Source organism: Scomber scombrus, chromosome 16 (assembly GCF_963691925.1).
Source record: "Scomber scombrus chromosome 16, fScoSco1.1, whole genome shotgun sequence".
In the NCBI taxonomy this organism is placed as follows: Eukaryota; Metazoa; Chordata; class Actinopteri; order Scombriformes; family Scombridae; genus Scomber; species Scomber scombrus.
In genome coordinates, this window is record NC_084985.1 from 8,364,468 (window position 1) to 8,382,354 (window position 17,887).

Below are 17,887 nucleotides of genomic sequence, written 5' to 3' on the forward strand. Positions count from 1 at the left end.
TCAACTCCTCAGGAAAGAAAGTCATTTAACGTGAAAGACTCCTGTATTTAGACAGCTGTGCAAATGGCTGATTTGTACAGCAGAGGAAAAAAGTGTGACAGCAGGTCACTGTGGGGAATTCACCAACCTTCTAAACCAAGACGTGCGTCTGAGTCATGTGTCTAATCAGTGGCACCAAATAACTACTAGACATGGCAAGTTTGGATAAGGGCCTGTGAGTATTTTATAAGTGTGTATGAATGTGCAGGTTCCTGTGTGTGTCTGTGTTTGAATAGTACGTCATCTGTGACACATAATAAAGTAGTATCCAGTGTCTACAAGGCAACAGATGTCTTTGGAGATATTTTCCAGTTAACAATAAACTCGTCTCAACGCACTGCCTCACTTACGGGTAGCACGACTTCTACCAGCTAATTCCTGAATCTGAAGAATAAAAGCAGGCGATGTCAAAGATGAGGTCTGCTACTGCCCTGATAAAGAACAGACGTTGCTGCACATTTACTCTCCGTTTTACAAAGCCCTAAAGATCTCTAGTGCATTGATGAATCGCCAAGGCACATCATCAAGAGGGATTTTCAGCGTGACACTTTGACAGGCTGCTTTAAATAGTCTGCGGCTGTGTTTACTGGGTGCGCTGCATATTTACCAGACCAACAATCCCTAACTCAACTGACATCTGCAGTTTTTCCTGTCACTGTCTATTTTGCACTCAAATGATAAGTGGTGAAATCCAAAGATGGGCCAAGTAATGAACTCAAGAGGAAGAGATGCTTTTCCTGAGTCCTATTTCTCAGAAGGAGAGAGAGAAAGAAAGAGAGAGGGAGAGATGTTCTTGGTAATTTGTGTTAATGTAATGTATGAGGAGACAGACATCCGCTCAGCCACATCTAGAATTTAACAGGCAATGCATGCTAATCTGATCGTTCCTGTTAAAGCAACTTAGAAATGCGATTAGTCAAGGCTCATTAATAACAAAAATATTGAGCTGTGAGGGGAATCATTTAGCTTTACACAATGACACCTCTGGGGAGGGAGTTTGGTGTCCTGCCATCTCAGATTGACTTAGAAAGTCAAAACAGCAGCGCCGAGTGTCATCATCAGGCATCACCAAGTTCAACCAAGTTGCAAAACACAAAAATATTTTCACATTTACCTCTAGTTGTATCATGTCAAGCAACTTGTTATTTTTTCTCCACATTTTTTAAGACATCTAAGCTGAGACTTCTGTTGGACATAAATCATCACAAACCATCTCAGTCGAGCTTAAAGGACATTAATTCATGATGCTTAAAGAAATGGGAAATAACCTTTGAATAACACACGTTTTTCATAAAACACTGACCTGGTCAGTAAAAATAATCCTGGTGAAAACTTCACAGTAATATATCTACAGGTGCTATTATAAGTCTTTGCATCTTCATCTTCATCCAAAAGCTTCTTTGGGTCTAGATGAGGGGTGATATGTCTTCAAGAAACTAATGCCAATCCAATTCCCCTCGACTCAGCACTTCCAGATATACCCTGGATACCATTAACTATGGTTACATTTCTGCAAAGAAGATATATCACAACATGGCCAAATAAAACCAAAATTATTTGCATGGCTAAACACCATTAGAGGTAAGTTGTTTTCTCTTTTCTTTTTTTTTGCAAGCTTTGATTCAGATTCAGTTTCAGTCATAATGAGTCTATGCTCTGGAGTACTACAGCTGCAAGCTTTGCACGTAGGAAATGAGTTGTAGCAGGGTCAGGTGAAGAATCAGATGGCTGTGATATGTTTATCTGAGACCAATTCCAAGTAAAACTAGGTTACAATGATTGACATTTTATCAAAGTGTATCTTAAAAATACGATCAAACATCATTAAAGCACTTGCTAGAGGAATGAAGGCTTCAGATGTTTTAGTAAGAAATTGTTTCTGGATAATGTTTCTTTAATGTACAGGCTTTTGCATAGAAAATAAGCATTACTTATATGAAACATATGGTTATAAAATAGCATTTTAAGTTGAAATATTTATAATTACAGTATATATTCATACTGTTCATCTTGCCCTCCTTGGAAAGCACCTTAATGCTGCAGTGCAAGGCTTTTGTTTCCCCCCTAAGAGAGACTAATAACAAAAACACAATCAACACATGCTTACGTCATAGGCTCCGCTATAGCCTACTCTGTTGCTACTGTACTGTTGCGGCTGTAAAATGGTGCATAAATAGTTTTGAGCTTCACATATACCCTGCAAAATGACTTGTTTCACTATCAGAATTTGATCTGTTTGGTCCAATAACATTTGGTAAGTCTAGGAGAGCCACGCAAATGAAATCATTTATCCCCCTTCAAGTTAGCAGAGAGCTAACTTGTACTTGAGCTAACTTTTACCTAGTGGTGATACACTTAACTAGCAATGTGTGAATTTGTTTGGCAAGGGCTTCAATTCAACAAACATTCATTCATATGCAAAAAGCTCCACACTGCAAGTTTAAAAATTCTAACAAACTTAAATCAGCCTTCATCTTTGTAGAAAGACACTTCTGTACAGGTTGTATTGTGTAATCTATTTTAAACTAGAGCATGCATAGAGCACACCTTGGAGCTGTTCCTCTGCAGAATGCATCCATTTCTCCCCACACAGAGGAGAGATGTGTTGAATTACAGCTGAGCAGGACGGGATTGGCGAGGACCCCCAGATCATACTTCTCTAATATGTCGCCTGTTTCCAGTCCTTTTATCTGACATATTCTATTTCCCAACACATTGAACCGACAAAATTGTTGTCATACACTAACTTCATGAAAGCAGTTTGGGTAAATTCTTCTTCTCTCAAATGTCTGAGGGAATGTATGTTACTCTGTACATAGTTCAAATGATTATCTGAATAATATGCCTCAAATAAAATGCTGAAAGTGTTAATGAGCAGTATAATGTGCACAAAAGCATTTCCAAAGCTTCAATTGTATTCAAATGAAAGTAGTAGCAGCACTTTCTTTGAAATATGCCACTTTTCATCTTTTGACAGCCGAGTTCAACCTGCTTGTTTTCTTTCATCTACATGCATGAGAGCAACAACCCAGTCAGCTGAGAGTCCAGCGCGTGCTGTTACACACCTGGCAGTCATTAGCCTCCTGAACTGCAGTCTGATTGGTCCATTGCAAAGGTTAATCACCCTGACCAATGGTTCGTTTCCTACTGCGAGGCCACAGAGGTGGCTGACTGGTTCAGACCTGCTTGGCTGCTCTCTTGCCACTGGGTGTCATAGGCTCTACTGACATATATACTCATGAACACTGTATGTGCAGATGCATGTAGATAAGCTATAGTGCATGTAGATTGACAGCTGTTTTTAAAAAATCTGATCTTGGTTTCTACAATTGAACTTCTTAAATAGTTAAAATGAAAATTGCTTTTTGTTCTACAACAAAATGTGTCCAATTAAGCCTAAAACATTTTTGACCTTATAAATAGTATTTTGATAAGCTTAATATCCACTTACTAACCATTTGTAGCGTTCAACCGTGTTGGAGTTTTTCATCAGCGGATGGAGTTTGTTCAGTTGGTTGACATATTAGCTCAGTAGCTGTTATGATTTTATCCGTAGGTCCTTTAGGCACCAGATCAATCTCCAAAACAACTGAGCAAACCCCTGCCGATAAAGACTGTGTCATATTGTTGAAAGCTCTGGGGAGAGTGAGTAAATGGGCCTTGAGTTGAAATCAGTTGCCAAATGTGTTCAGTATTTTTTATACTTTTTTAATTTTTTAATTTTGTTTTTCTTGCATTTTGACTTTGACTGGAGGAGGAAGTTACACAATCAGTTTTTCATTGGATGGAAACATCACATTTGAATGAAGATCAACTTTGAATACACAACACAGTTCATTTGTAACACGTCCTGTGGCTGATTGATTTTTTGTGTTGCTGCCTGTAGTTTTGATGTTTCATCTCTTAATGATTGGAAAGTAAGCAACCTGAAGCTTCCAGGGATAGGGTTCAAGCAGACATAACTTGAGGTATCTCAGATTATCTCAGTGTGTGTCTTGGAAAATAATAGGGATACCGTGTTTTGGAACCCAAATCTCTGCCAATTTCTTTCCTAAATCCCCCCATGAAAAACATCTAAACGAGATCTATCTGATTCCACAGGGAGATCGGGTCATTACCATATGGAGAAATCACTGGATTTAGGAACTTGGCTTTCCTAACAAGAAAGGATATTGAATAAAGATGTAATGGCTCGTTCAAAAAATAAACACGTAAGTCTTTTCTTCCAGCTGGGAGGCTCGGAACATACATACGAAACATTTTTCCCCATCAACCTCAACTTGTGTCTGTGCATATATTCAACTGCTCTGCATGTTTCTATCACAGACAATTTTGGAAAGTGGTGGTTCTCTGTGGTGCCCAGGGTACTCCACTGAATCTTCACATGCACATTAGTGCTTTAAGATGCATTAAACACACTTAGACATTCACTGACCCACATACCACTCCTCTGAAGTAGTTGTATAAAACTTTAAATTCTTATTCATAAAAAAGGTAAGTGCAGGAATAGGCAGGCTGTGGGTGGGCAAATTATTTTTTGAAGGAGTATCTCAACAAAAATCTTGTTCATGTTTACATTTAATTGGGAACTAAAAGAAAATGTGATGTGATGATATGATTAGTTTTGGTCCGTTTCAGAGCAAAAAAGGTTGGCTTGGTTGGAAGACAGCATCCCACATTAAGATTTAGACACTTAAAGTATGTATTTCACTTACATCTTGATACTATTTGTCTTTTTAAACTTGCAATAATTTTGTATAATCACACATTGTGGTGGTCATACAAGAAATGAGACACTTTGTCTCATTTTCTTTCTTCTCTCTCTGGGCTTTATTATGCCAATCCAGCAACAATATTAAAGTTTTATTTCAGGGCAAACTCAACTCTTGACTGTTATGGTTATTTAAGAGAACACATCACCATAGTTTTGTACCCCTTTTTGACCTACTCTACTATTAAAACATGATTATGCACATTTATTCCAAAGCTGCCAGTTTAATTGGGCCTCTAGTCCAGTTTCAGTAAGTATTCTGCTGGAGGTCAGCCAACATTCATTACTGTATGTTTACATGCACTCACTCTGAGTAAGCTTTTTTGGTGCACTTTCTAAGCTTTCTCTCTTTTATGAAAATGTTATCTCTTTCATCCATTATTGTAAAATGCATCTTTATGCAGATGATGCTGATTTATATGTACATATTTATGTGTTGCTCTTCTGCAATGCATTGCAAGAAGTGATGCTGCCTTCTCACTTTGGCTCTTTGGCAGTTCCTGTTTTCTATTCAGTTTTCAATTGTGTTACTATTGGTGTATGAAAAATATACTTGGTCTTCCTTGGCTAAGAGACAAAATAATCATTGGTATTTATTTGTCTACAAAGTTTAACAAAAAATAACTTCATGGAAAAAGCCACCTAAAATTGAAAGACTTGTACTCTTCTGTTACTTAAAGATAATTTTCAGTAATCACCCTTCATTTGCAGAGGACTGTTTATCTAAGCTTGCATTGTATATCATTTTGTTCAGCTTGTGGCTCTGTCTTTTCTGATTACATTATTTTGTTTTGGGTAACATGCAATTTTCTTCATACTGTACCCTAACATTTCCTCTGACTCAACACAATTTCACTTTTGTTCACTTCATCTTTATTGTTTCTAGCTCTTTCATGTGTCTTTACTATTATGTTTTCTGTGTCATACAGGTTGACATTTATGTATTTTCTATTGACATTGATGTTTAGCACAAAGCATGTTTTATATAGCAAAGAAACTTTGACAAATGAGGGTAATTAAGTGAATGTGTTGGTCTGATGCTATCACTACAACAATATTTTCAGGTCATCAAATTGTATTTGATGTTTCTTTACTGCAGCCCATGTTGTGTCACAGCAACTAAATGAGCTATGATGATAGGGGACTTTTTATATTGTTTATAAGAAAGTAACCTCTACAATTATGGTGACCCCAGTCACAATGAGCAAAGGAGCAAAAAGAGCTCCTTTCACAACATTATGAGGTTGTGGTTCAGTGGGAATTTTATAGATGTGGTCAACCCAGAATTACCCCTCAAAATGTTGTCAACAGGATTTGTACGTTCAGATTAAAACATTGCTGATGTCAGCTTACACTGTGCAGATATAGCTATTGTAGATTTATTCTTTTATTTGGCTGCCCTTGCATTAATGCAGCTCTCTCGATCTGTTCCTGCAATAAGCACCACTTCTAAGCATATTATGCTACAAGTTCTGAAAGATCAGTTGATGGTAAATATTGTGCATAAGATATAATTAAGGTATATTTTTCTCCAGGAATAGAAGTTCATGGACTTCATTATTCAAGCATGCGTTGAACATGCACAGTAGAAACTGTCTGTGCAGAAAAGAAAACATTGGTATTTATCAAATGTAGGCACAGACAACTTCATGCAATGAATGATGATGAATTTGACTTGTTCTACAACCATCTGCTTGTGCCAGTACTGTCTGCCATATTTGGTCAACCACATCCCCAGATGGGATGATCCAATAGCCCTGATGTAGAGTGACTTGCTGTGGACAAGTAGCGAACAACAAAATAAAGACGGGTTTAAAAAAAACGGGTTTTAGGGAGCATGGAAGTAGGAAAGCATGCAGTAGAGCAAAGGATTTATGGATGTAAATCTTGTTTTATGTGTGTGATGTCAAATTTTTTGGCAAAACATTGGAGTTTCAAGACTTTGAGCACAATAGTGTTTTCAAGGACATAGATTGCATGGATTCACCCGTGTTAACACGCTGTAATGAGACCTTATTAATCAATGACCTTTAAACCATGCTTGGAAAAAAACCCTCTAACAGTCTAACAATACTCTCTGACAGAAATAACGATTTTCCTAATACCATTAAATTGTGAACATTGTGTTTATTGATGGTTAAATGGGTTTGCTGGGACATTAATCATGCACACACCCAACATTACCATTAAAATAGTTGTATTTTAGAGATTATCCCTCTTTAACTACCGCTGCACCACTGCCAGAGACAGATATTGCACAGCTATAAAACATTTAATAGTCTCAAATAGTTCCCATTCTTAAAATTTTAATGGAAACATCAACCAAAAGGAACTGAAAGGCATACTAGAATGCCACCTTATTTTGATTTTGGTTTTATTATGTTGGACTAAGCTGACAAGAGTGAAATGCCAGAATAAAGATGAATGCTATGGCCAAACATTTAGAGCACTTGTGATAAATATGACATTTATTCCGTGTACATGATTTAATTTAGGAATTAGGACCCTATAATTCACAGAGAAATGATTACGCACTTGTGTCTTTCTCTTTAAGCTCAGTTACGTCCTTTTCTCAATATACATAGATGAAACCAAGAAGCTGGCAGCAAGACAAACATTTTCTGGCTGTTAGTGCTCAATATTTTTTATGATGAATGGCGAGTTGCGTGCGTTATTGGACTTAGACTATTACGGCCTGGTTCCCAGTTGGTTCTTGTCTGTGTATAATTTGTATGCTTTTGTACTTGCTGTATGTGTGTGTGTGTGTGTGTGTGTGTGTGTGTGTGTGTGTGTGTGTGTGAGGGAGAGAGACAGAGAGAGCAAAAGGCGGATTGACTATACCTTATGAGGTCTTTATAAATGTTTATCTGACTTTCGCTGACGCACACTGTATTCCAGTAAACCACCACAGATGATAGAAAATGATCCAAAACCAACTAAAAGACAGACCCTATCACTTACAACTATCTTGTATGTTTCAGAGCAATAAATGCAATCTGGAGTACTTGTCGCAGATTGTTTGACATTCAAAAGCAGCAAAGTGCCAAAGCAGAAAGAACAGAGAACATGGCAGCGTCAGTTTGTTTAGGGCCAGACCATCTGGTTTGTTTTGGCTCATGTTTCAGAGAAGCAATCTGTGATTATCATACCAGAACTATTTTTCAAGAACAAATCTATATATAGAGATCAGTATGCCGATTGGACTCCTAAACAGTATGAGCCCAAATCCAAAACAGGGTACAACGGTCAGGGATGCCCTTTTCTTGCCTCAGCACGACAAAAACAATTACTGTTTCCTTAATTCAAAAGAACAAAAGGTTAAGAGTGGGATGTTAACAGTATGTGTGAAAGGCTGATATAAAAGAAAATGTAAGTGTAGGTTTATGTGTGAAATTGACAGAAGGAGTTGGGCGGTTGTGAAATGTTAAAGCTAAAACTAGGCGTTACATTTTACAAAACCTTTTCCTTTGCGATACAGTAAATGCTGTAGGTTAAATATGAATAATCTATTGAAGAAAAGTTTATAGGGCTCTGCATTGCTTGATTTCTTTTTAAATATAGTACCAATAATACTACCTGTTGCTGGTCAAATTAAGGGTTTTGTACAAAGCAGTCCAAATTTAAAAAAAAAAAAAAGTCAAATGTTGTCTTCAAACGATATATCGTACATCTCCAAATCTATAGTTATATTTTAGGGCTTTACTGGAATATCTTTGCATGATTTATGATTTAAAAAACTTTATCTTGTGTTAACCCTTTATGCAACCCCTAAGTTCAGCTTCTGTCTGAAACATTTTACCTCCTGTCTCAGGGCCTTTTGACTTTCAGTGAGCATTTTTACATATGTCCACCTCATATTTTGGAACTCTGACTATGTTTAACATAGACATTTCACATTATTATTAGATCGCCTTTATCAAATATAGTCTTAAATAGGCAAAAATGATGATTGCAATTAGCTAAAAGACACCAAATCTGATTATAGGCATTCAGTGCAAACTTAAAGTAATGGATTTCGATATACTAGAGAATTAATGTTTGATACTTAGCCCTACATACAGTATTTATGGCCTCACGCACCATGTGTGCCACACTGAGAGACATAAATTCAGTACCTTTGCATTCAGACCAGAGCTAAAATTGAAGACTAAAGGCAACAAAAGAAGGACTTACTCTGGGTCGTCACATTGTGGTCGCAAAAAAGCACAAAATTCAAAACAAAAAAAACAACTTGATCTCTTCCGCCTGATTGAAATCCATTTCTCCAGTCCTCAGAGAAAACCACAGAGCCCACTCTCCAGGTATAAACTCCTCAAGACGGAAAACTTGTAAACTGAAACCCCTTTCATCGCAAGACAATTTTTGAAAATTAGATATGGCAACAAGCCTAATGGCCCCCCACTGCAGGAAAGCACATGAAACCAGTGTTCTTTTCTAAACCTCGGGTGCAAAGAATTGAAGGATTGAAGTAAAGGCTTTTAAGACACAGAATCTCTTTCTTTTATTTCGTCATTTGAAGCTGAATACAGGACATTTTGCAACTAAAGGGACTTCTTATCAGCCATCCAGTGAAAACTGCAGGATTGGAGATGTCAGAGTTTCTCCTCTGAAGCCAACAATTGCTTGGAACTCTGTGGAATTAGTGGTAGTTTTCCACATCTGAGAGGGCCAAGTATCTGCCACAATTTGAGGCCTGTTATCATTAACCCTCTAAAAGAAAACAGAAACCTTCACCCCCGCAACACACAAGAAGCGTCAGTCATAGGAAAGTTTGCAAAGACGAGACGATGACAAGGGATACATTTGGGTTGGAAGGAATTTGCAATGAGAAAAACCTCGCCATGGACTTACATAACAGGATTGACATGATTTAAGTGTCTGGAAAGCTCATCGTCACTAGAAATGTTTATAATCTGAACACTTTTTAACAATTTGTCCATGGAAGCATTATTTGCTTCTTTCCTTTTTTCTTTTTCTCCTTCTGGCACACCTCTCTCCTTTTTTCCATTGGGGACATGCTAAAGACAAAGTTTCACAAGCATCCCATTTACAGCCATCATGGCCGCTGCTCCCAAAAGTATTTTTCAACATTCTTTATTCCCATTTCAGGTTTTTCTTAAAGATATCCTAAATGTTGCTTAACATAGAAAAACATGGGACTCTCCTACACACAATATGAAATGCTCAGAGCATCAACAGTGGTTAAGGTCTGGTCTGATTTAGGCACAAAAACACATGGCTAGGGTTATGGAAAGATCATGATTTGGATTAAAATGATCCCTTGATACCAAGAGGTCCTGACCAAATGTCCGTATATGATGAACTGGAAGGGAGAAAGGGCTCATCTAGGTTTAAATTATGGCCATCAGTTTGTCAGTCATCTTGTTTTTGCCAAAACAACAGATGGCTAAAAATATTGCAAATCATATCATCCTTGGATGGTGTTACTATAGAGAAGAGGCAGGTCAATGGTGCCAGTCAGAACGGTAGCAAATTCCAAACTCTTCATTGTTGAAGTTGAGAACAAAAACGGTGCCACAGTTGCTTAATAAATCCTCAACTGACCCAAAATTTTAAAGTAAATTGATTGAAGGTGAATATAATGTTTTAGTTTTCTCAACATTGTAATTTGTAGCTTCCACTGGCCACCAACGATGGTTTACGTTACAGAAATCTTAAGCTTGGTGATTGGATGTTTCTTGCCAAACTGGATGTTTTTTAGTTAACTGCTACCTTTTTTTGCTAGGTCAGTTGGTTGCTATGGCATTTCTGGCAGACTGGAGGTAGCAAGTGCAGTTTGTCTCTGCCTTCTTGTTTGTGTGTCTGTGTGTCTATGTGTGCATGCCTACTTGGGCACACATGTATGCCTAAAAGGCAAAGAAAGAGAAGCTGCTCCTATGTTGTGTGTAGACCGGTAGTGGCTGGGATGATTTTCAGTGCAGTTGCTTCAATAATTGTTTAGCAGCCGCACCAATCAGTTACATGTTGATTAATTAATTCATTCATTTTTAAACCGCAAGATCTGTATCACTTAACCATTTGGTATAAATATGTGAATACATTTCAAAAAATTCTGCAAAAACAGATCTTGAGGATGTTGTAGCAAAATTGACCAGCTACTGTGCAAAGCTGTAATGAAGATACAGCCTATAAAAACATTACATCCCCCTCTTTGTCTGCCAGAAGCAATATGAGCGGTGTTACCTGTAGTTGTGTTTCTCACTGCCGATTTGGAAACGGTCATACAGGGAGAAGGCCTGGTGTCCGTCCCAATCTGTCAGCTCTACACGGAGGGCATACTGCCTCTGGCTGGTCAGCTGGTAAACATACTCGTTCCCCAACCAGTGCTCTGCAGACACGCTCCCAAAACCCTGCAATGACAGAAGCAAACACAGTAATCAGTATAAGAAATACTAACCAGAAGTTATTCGTTGTTATCATTGCCTCTCTTTTCCTAGAATAATAAAACCTCAACACGAGAGGATTGTGGAATGGATGGGAAGGAATTTTTGAATGTATTTCTTTATTCATTTACTTATTGTGTTGATCACAACATAGATCACCACAAAGGTTTTCTATTAATAAATATTTTTTTCTGCTTATCCACCAGGAGAAATTTTCTGTGCTGCATAATTCGATTTTTGTTCATAGCATCCAAGTATATTTTTTGAAATTTCTACAATCCTCAGAGAAAAAGACACTCACAACGTATTTTTTTTTCTCTTTTAAACATGCTGTTGGCTACCTGTTTATAAAAGTGTGCAAATTGGTACCAGCTGAAATAGACACGCCTTTTTTCATTTCTGTCTTCTACTCAAGTCACACATGCTAAACGTATTATTACTAAAAGAATTCTTTCCCAAAATATATAATGCTTGCCGAGACACTCCTTCAAACAACTGCAAAGTTTGTATTTGATCAGAGTGGCTCCTGGACACAGGCAAAGTGCTTCTGACAGCAGCGAGAGCAGCAGATTGCAGAGGGGAATATCATGAAGCAGGATGACATTACAGCCCTGACAGGATAGTCTGGACTGCTCCAATAAAGATTGGGAAAGAGAGGGGGGCAGGGGTGGTGGAGTGGGGGCAAAGTCAGGGAGAAGTCTGTGTTTGCGTTGAGCGTGTGTGGTGATGAGGAATGGGAAGGAGGGAAAGTAAATATGGGGCATTCCTTGGGCCTTATGCATGTCCTGCTGAGTGGGTGGAAGAGAAAGTGACTGGGGCCCATTACAGCTCCTTTTTTCTCTCTCTTTCTTTTTCTACAATTGATCTCTCTCCTGATGAGATGTTCCCTTCTGACTGGCTTTCACCTCGATCTAGTGTCTCCTACTGTGATCAGGATTGGTCTCAAGCACGCAGGCTGGAGAATGAGTTTGGAGTTGACAGTTTTACTTTGTGCAGTTCCGGCATTTGCGATCCTTCACACGCACATCGGATCTGCATCACTCAGTTTAGACAAGATGAGGAGATGGTTAGTTATATTGTTGGACATATAAGGGAACTGTTGCACATATGAAGATAAAGTAGATTTTGCAGTGTCAGCCGAGCACTCTACAAGGACTAATTTCACACGCTGATAAGATAAAGGAGTGGGTTGTGAATGTAATTTGAAAGGTCTTCTGTGATGTGTGGTCTCCTGGCAATGGGATTACAAACATGAGATGGTCTTAAGATCACATTTTTATGAGGACTACATTCCTGTTGCTAAAAAACTTTCCCTAGTCCCATTTTAGAAACTTCATAGGCTGCACAGTTTTGACTGAAAGGTTTACAAAACCTTCAAGTGCATTAAATCTGTGAGCACAAGCCTATAGAGACCAAGAATGTGAAAATGAATAACAATAAAACACCATCAATCACCTCCGCCCTGTTCAAGGAGAGGAAGAGTAATACTATGCTGGTAGATCAGCAGCACACTGTAAATGTCGGCCAAGGTCCATGAGTGTACCCTCATGTACTGTAATGCACTCCACACTCTCTGTACACCTGTTCAGATGGAAGATGAAAGGTTTTCATGTCCGTCTCTTTTAGGTCTTATATTTTCTTCCTCTCTTTTGTATTTTTCACTCTCTTTTTTGTTTTCACTTGATATGTTTCTTTTTTACCCACGTAATCTTTAACATTCCTCCAAAAACATGTTCAAATCTCAACTTAAAGGGGACATATGCTTTTTGTGATTTTTCTTTTATGTTTATATTATTATAATGTTTTAATGTTGCTGTGAAGGCTTTGTTTGCCTTGTGATGATGTCAGATTATTTGCAAATGACCACAAACAGCGATCCATTCCATAACTTTCATTAAAAGGTTGTTCCATTGGGCGTTCCTAACCCTAAACCTCGCATATTTCAGATTGGCTTTGGGCTCGAACGTGTAAATGGTACAGTAAATGAATGAATTATAGTTTTCAGTTACAGTTATGTGCTTTTCTGCTGCAGCTTGGGAGTTCTCTGACTCATAATTTCCCAAAAAGTCCTTAAAATAATTTCTTGTGAATTGTACATCAAGATCAGTGAAGTGGACAGAAGGGGGAAATTAAACTCGAAACGGAAAGCATTTTACAGAGGATAGAATGAACATAGTCCATTTAACAATAAACTGATATCAATTGGAAGGTATACACAGGTAACTTATACAGCAAACACCAGCAAACCGACTGCCAGCAATAATAAATCCACATTTACAGTCTAAACACAACTTAGGCTGAAAATGTTAACACCCCCAATGCAAATATGCATAGATTTCCCCTTGATGACAAACAGATGATGTTCTCTGCCCCACCTGGCAGAGCAGTACAGAGACTAAACAAATGTGTTGTTTTCAGATTTAGGTAATAATTTCCTGTTTGAGAAGAGGAAGAATAACAGTGTGTCACTGAAGCCAATCTAAGACACCCTAGACAATATCCCTAACACAAAAATGTCAGGAGAGCTATTGCTGAGGAGGAACGACATCTGGATGAAGTGTTCCAAATGTTGTCGGATCCGTGGATCCTGCCTTTATTTTTTCAACATGTTCAATCAAGGCCAAAAAGTGCATGCCATTTGTCATAATCCCACTGCAGAAGTATATTTTTGAAACAGGATGTTTGGTCAGTGCAAAGTTTCATCATGGATATAGATGAGTTTGTCTCTCCATTTCTGCGTACTTTGACTACTACTACTACTACTTTTGTCACTCTCTTGTTTTTAAACGACCAATATTATCATACTGTGTGCAATCAATAAGTACAAGTGTCTGCATGCTGAGTGAGTGCCTGTGTGCACGTATTTGTCTCGTCTCACCATCTTGTACTCTTTCCATGTTCTCTGGAAGTCGATACTGCCGTCCTCTCTGCGCTGGATGACTGTCCATCCACCGCCGGCTGTTTCCATGTTGCAGTACACCTACACCATTGAAAACAGAGAGGAAAGTAGGGTGGGGAAAAGGCCATAGGTCTGTCATTTTTTTAAGGATTTAGAAGATGTAATTTATCTACAACAATGAATTAATCATTCAACGTGATTCTCAGCGGCATTAACAAACAATGAAGGGTCATTGGGAAATTATTTGGTTCCAGACACTCCTTTTCCCAGCTTTTGTGATGAATCATCTTTGGGAATGCGATGTATCTGTGTCCCCCTCAAACTTAATCAGTGTCTCCTTATCCCTCACCAACTCCCCAGAGATGTTCCTCATCAGACGGCCGTGTTTCTGCAGGATCAAAGTCAAGATCCGGGCTGGACACATACCAGCAGACACCTGGGTGTAATGTGGCCCTTAACCTTGGACCTCAGTGTGTGTAAGCTGATAACACAGGGCCGCAGCTCTAGCTGCAGTGTTGTCTCTTTTGTTTTGAGGAGGAGACCCCAGGGTGGAGTGGAGAAGGTCTCTCACCTCAGCTTGCCCACGCAGCTGAACACACATGAACGCAACCTGGGTATAATTAAGGAAGTCCCCCTGACAGAATCATTTTCCCCGAGACTAGCTCATCATTCATCTTAAACATGCACAAAAACTCACACACACACGTAAATACAAACTGAACTGAAAGAAGCAATTATTCCAGCTTGACAGACATAAATCCACACACACACAAACCTTCTGCAAGCCTCTTAACCAATTAAATCATCACTCCCATCAATCAGGAGTGTGTAACCATTGCGTAGAGGTAAAGAACACACTAACCCTTCCCACACACACACACACACACACACACAGACACACACACCATTGTCACTATCCTGATCCGCTCCACGTCCTGTTTCACACCTCATGCACCCCTCACGCTAAACCCCTGTGGTCTCAAAGCTGCCAAGTGTATTTTCAGCTTTCAGTATTCCTGCAGCAGCTAGTACCCATTATTCTCACTCATCAGTGGCAGATGTTCAGTGGTGGCTCAGTGTCTTTCACTTACTTGGAGAGAGTAAAGTCTCGCTCCAGCTCAAAGAAAACAAGTGAAACCCTTTAAACACACTATGAAAAGCGCTTCCTAGAAGTGATGAAAAGGCAGATATTTTCACATGACAGTTGACTGCTGGTTGTAAAATACTGCGGCTTCCCACCTTTTTAGTCTCCTGAGGACTGGCCTCGATGGTGTAGACTCCATTCTTGTGGAAGCCAGCCTGGTAGAGTTCGGCACAGTCGCGGAACTTCTTCTCTTCATCCGCAGCCTTTGTACTGTTCGGTATAACTGTGGGTACAGGAGGAAGGATGACAACAATGTTAAATTATTTTAGGGCTGCAACTAATAATTCATTGATTAGTTGATCTATAAAATGTCAGCAAATGATGAAAAATGTCAATCACTGTTTCCCAATTTCAAAAACAACATCAACAGGCCAACAGTCCCCAACTCAAAGATGTTATTATTCATAGAAGATGAAAGAAACAAGAAAATATTCACATTTGAGAAGAGAGAGAGAGAGAGAGAGAGAGAGAGATGGAGACAGAGAGAGAGAGAGAGAGAGAGAGAGAGAGAGAGAGAGAGAGAGAGAGAGAGAGAATTCAAACATTGTTTCTTAAAGAATGACTTCAAGTTGGTGATTAATTGTTGGCAACTAATCAATGAATTGACTAATCCATACAGCGCATTACTTTTTCCCGTAGAACACTGTATTACAAAGAAACACAAGCCTACAAGCTTACTCACAAGATGACAATGACTGACTCCGGGAATTCATTGTTGAACTAGAAAGTTAAGCTAGTTGTTATCCTCTTGCTTCCACCCTTTATGCGAAGCTAAGTTTATCGCTTCCTGGCTTTTACTCCATGCTTAGGGCATAAAAGTAGGAGTGGCATTTTTCACACAATGTCAAACAGTTCCTTTAAAGCCACTGCGTGTAGAATTTTTATGGAAGTGATCATAGCAATTATGTTTATTATATAAAGTGCATAGAAAACTGAGACAAATACAGTGAATATTGATGCTATTTTGCTATCTACTGCAACGTCTTTTTGATACTGCCAATGAGAGCACATTGGTCAAAAAAATCATATATATGCATAGGGGCTTTAATGTTGCCATTTTTGCACAAGACACTTTGTTGCTACATATGCCAATTGTCTGAGAAAAACAAGAGCAGAGCAAATTTGGACTCAGATTTGACTGACAGGGCATCAAAGCTCAGGTATTGGCGCTGCAACATTTTGGGATAAAAGAAGGGTTCAAATAAAAACTTGATACCCAGATACAGACACAAGAATAGCACTGTAAAAAACATCCATGCTATTAAAAACTGTTACCCTTGACGAAACCTCAACTCATACTGTAATTCCATTTTGTTTTGTGAAATCAAGAATTGCAAAAAAACCCCAACAGGTCAATTCATCATGCTTCAGATCTATACATCTCAGAGGAGAACATTTAAAAGGAGTCTGAGGCAGAAGCTGATCTGTGAGGTCTCATTGTGAGTATCTTGTAACTGCCAGATAAAATCTGGGGCGACTAACTTATTAGCAAGAGAGAAGGAGTTCATTGACTGAATGATCTCTCTCTCGGAGAGAAGGCCTCAGACTTTGACAGACCAGCTGCATCTATTTCCATCTGTAGATAATTATGGCAGCACTATTTTGAAACCAAGCAAGGGGCTAAGGACAAAACACTACAAGCTATAAATTTCAAGTTCCTGTTATAACAAGTGGTTTATATTTACCTTCCAAGCCCTTGTTATATTGATGGAAATTCCTTCCGATTTTTCTTTTTTAAATCTCCTCTTTCTTCTTCTCTTTCTCCTACCATGCAAGGGGTCCATCTCACTTTTCACACCATTGTTTATATTGTTGAGCCAAAGAGGATGTCAGTGAAAAGTGAAATGTGTCAGCGATCTTTAGCCCCGTCTTTGATCCCTCCTCCTGCGCACAGAACCCCTCCATGGAAGCATGGTTGCTTATTTGGGTGTACTATTTGACTTTTTTGACAAGGTATTGAGTGTCAGCAACAAGAATCTCCTGCTGTGACAGGTTGACATTAAGGGCCCTTGCACACCAGACTCTAATTCAGCAAAGGACACCCTGTCAAGTGGTAATTTACCCCAAGCAGCCAGACAGCAGGGCACATTTTAGGAGCCTGGGAGATTATTGTCAGAGGATAACTTTTTGGTATTTGATCTGTAACAATGTGAATAATTATTTCACAATCAGCGTTGTCCATTGGTGGAAAGGGATTGTCTGCCGAGGGACTTGATGCTGCAGTAAAGGAGCGGCTCCCTTGAACAGCTTGCTGCCCAGCTCTACAAATATTATTTATGTCCCAATATTTATTTACAGGAAAATATTTAGTGGTTCAGTGGGGACTCTTATTCAGTAGGGGGTTCATGTGAAAAGACCAGCAGGTCTTGGGTGTTTGCATAAATCAGTACCCTTGCCAAAGGAGCCCATATACTAGAACTAAGGAGAGTGAAAAATGGAACAAAATGGACTGCCATAGACATCACTGCTCCCATGTGACCATAATTAGTCTCTAAATGCTGCTGAGAGTTAAAGTGATTTCCTAGAAAGCCCAATGCATTTCTTTGAAGGTTGTAAAGTAATATACAATAATACAAGTTTATTCCCACAGTATATTTAAACAATAATGTCTAGTCCTTGCTTAACATGTA

The 17,887-nt window shown here is 38.8% G+C and overlaps 2 protein-coding genes across 2 annotated transcripts in view; both read right to left on the bottom strand.

The window, feature by feature from the left end:
• The window catches only part of sdc2 (syndecan 2), a 401,227-nt gene that overhangs the window by 158,814 nt on the left and 224,526 nt on the right, over positions 1-17,887 (bottom strand). The gene's annotated exons all lie outside the window — the stretch shown is intronic.
• The window catches only part of angpt1 (angiopoietin 1), a 52,540-nt gene that overhangs the window by 6,593 nt on the left and 28,060 nt on the right, over positions 1-17,887 (bottom strand). The window contains exons 5-7 of the mRNA XM_062435857.1: positions 15,353-15,480; positions 14,093-14,194; positions 11,015-11,181 (exon numbers count right to left, since the gene is read on the bottom strand). Of these exons, the coding sequence (XP_062291841.1) occupies positions 11,015-11,181; positions 14,093-14,194; positions 15,353-15,480 (397 nt within the window). The remainder of the gene's footprint in view (positions 1-11,014; positions 11,182-14,092; positions 14,195-15,352; positions 15,481-17,887) is intronic.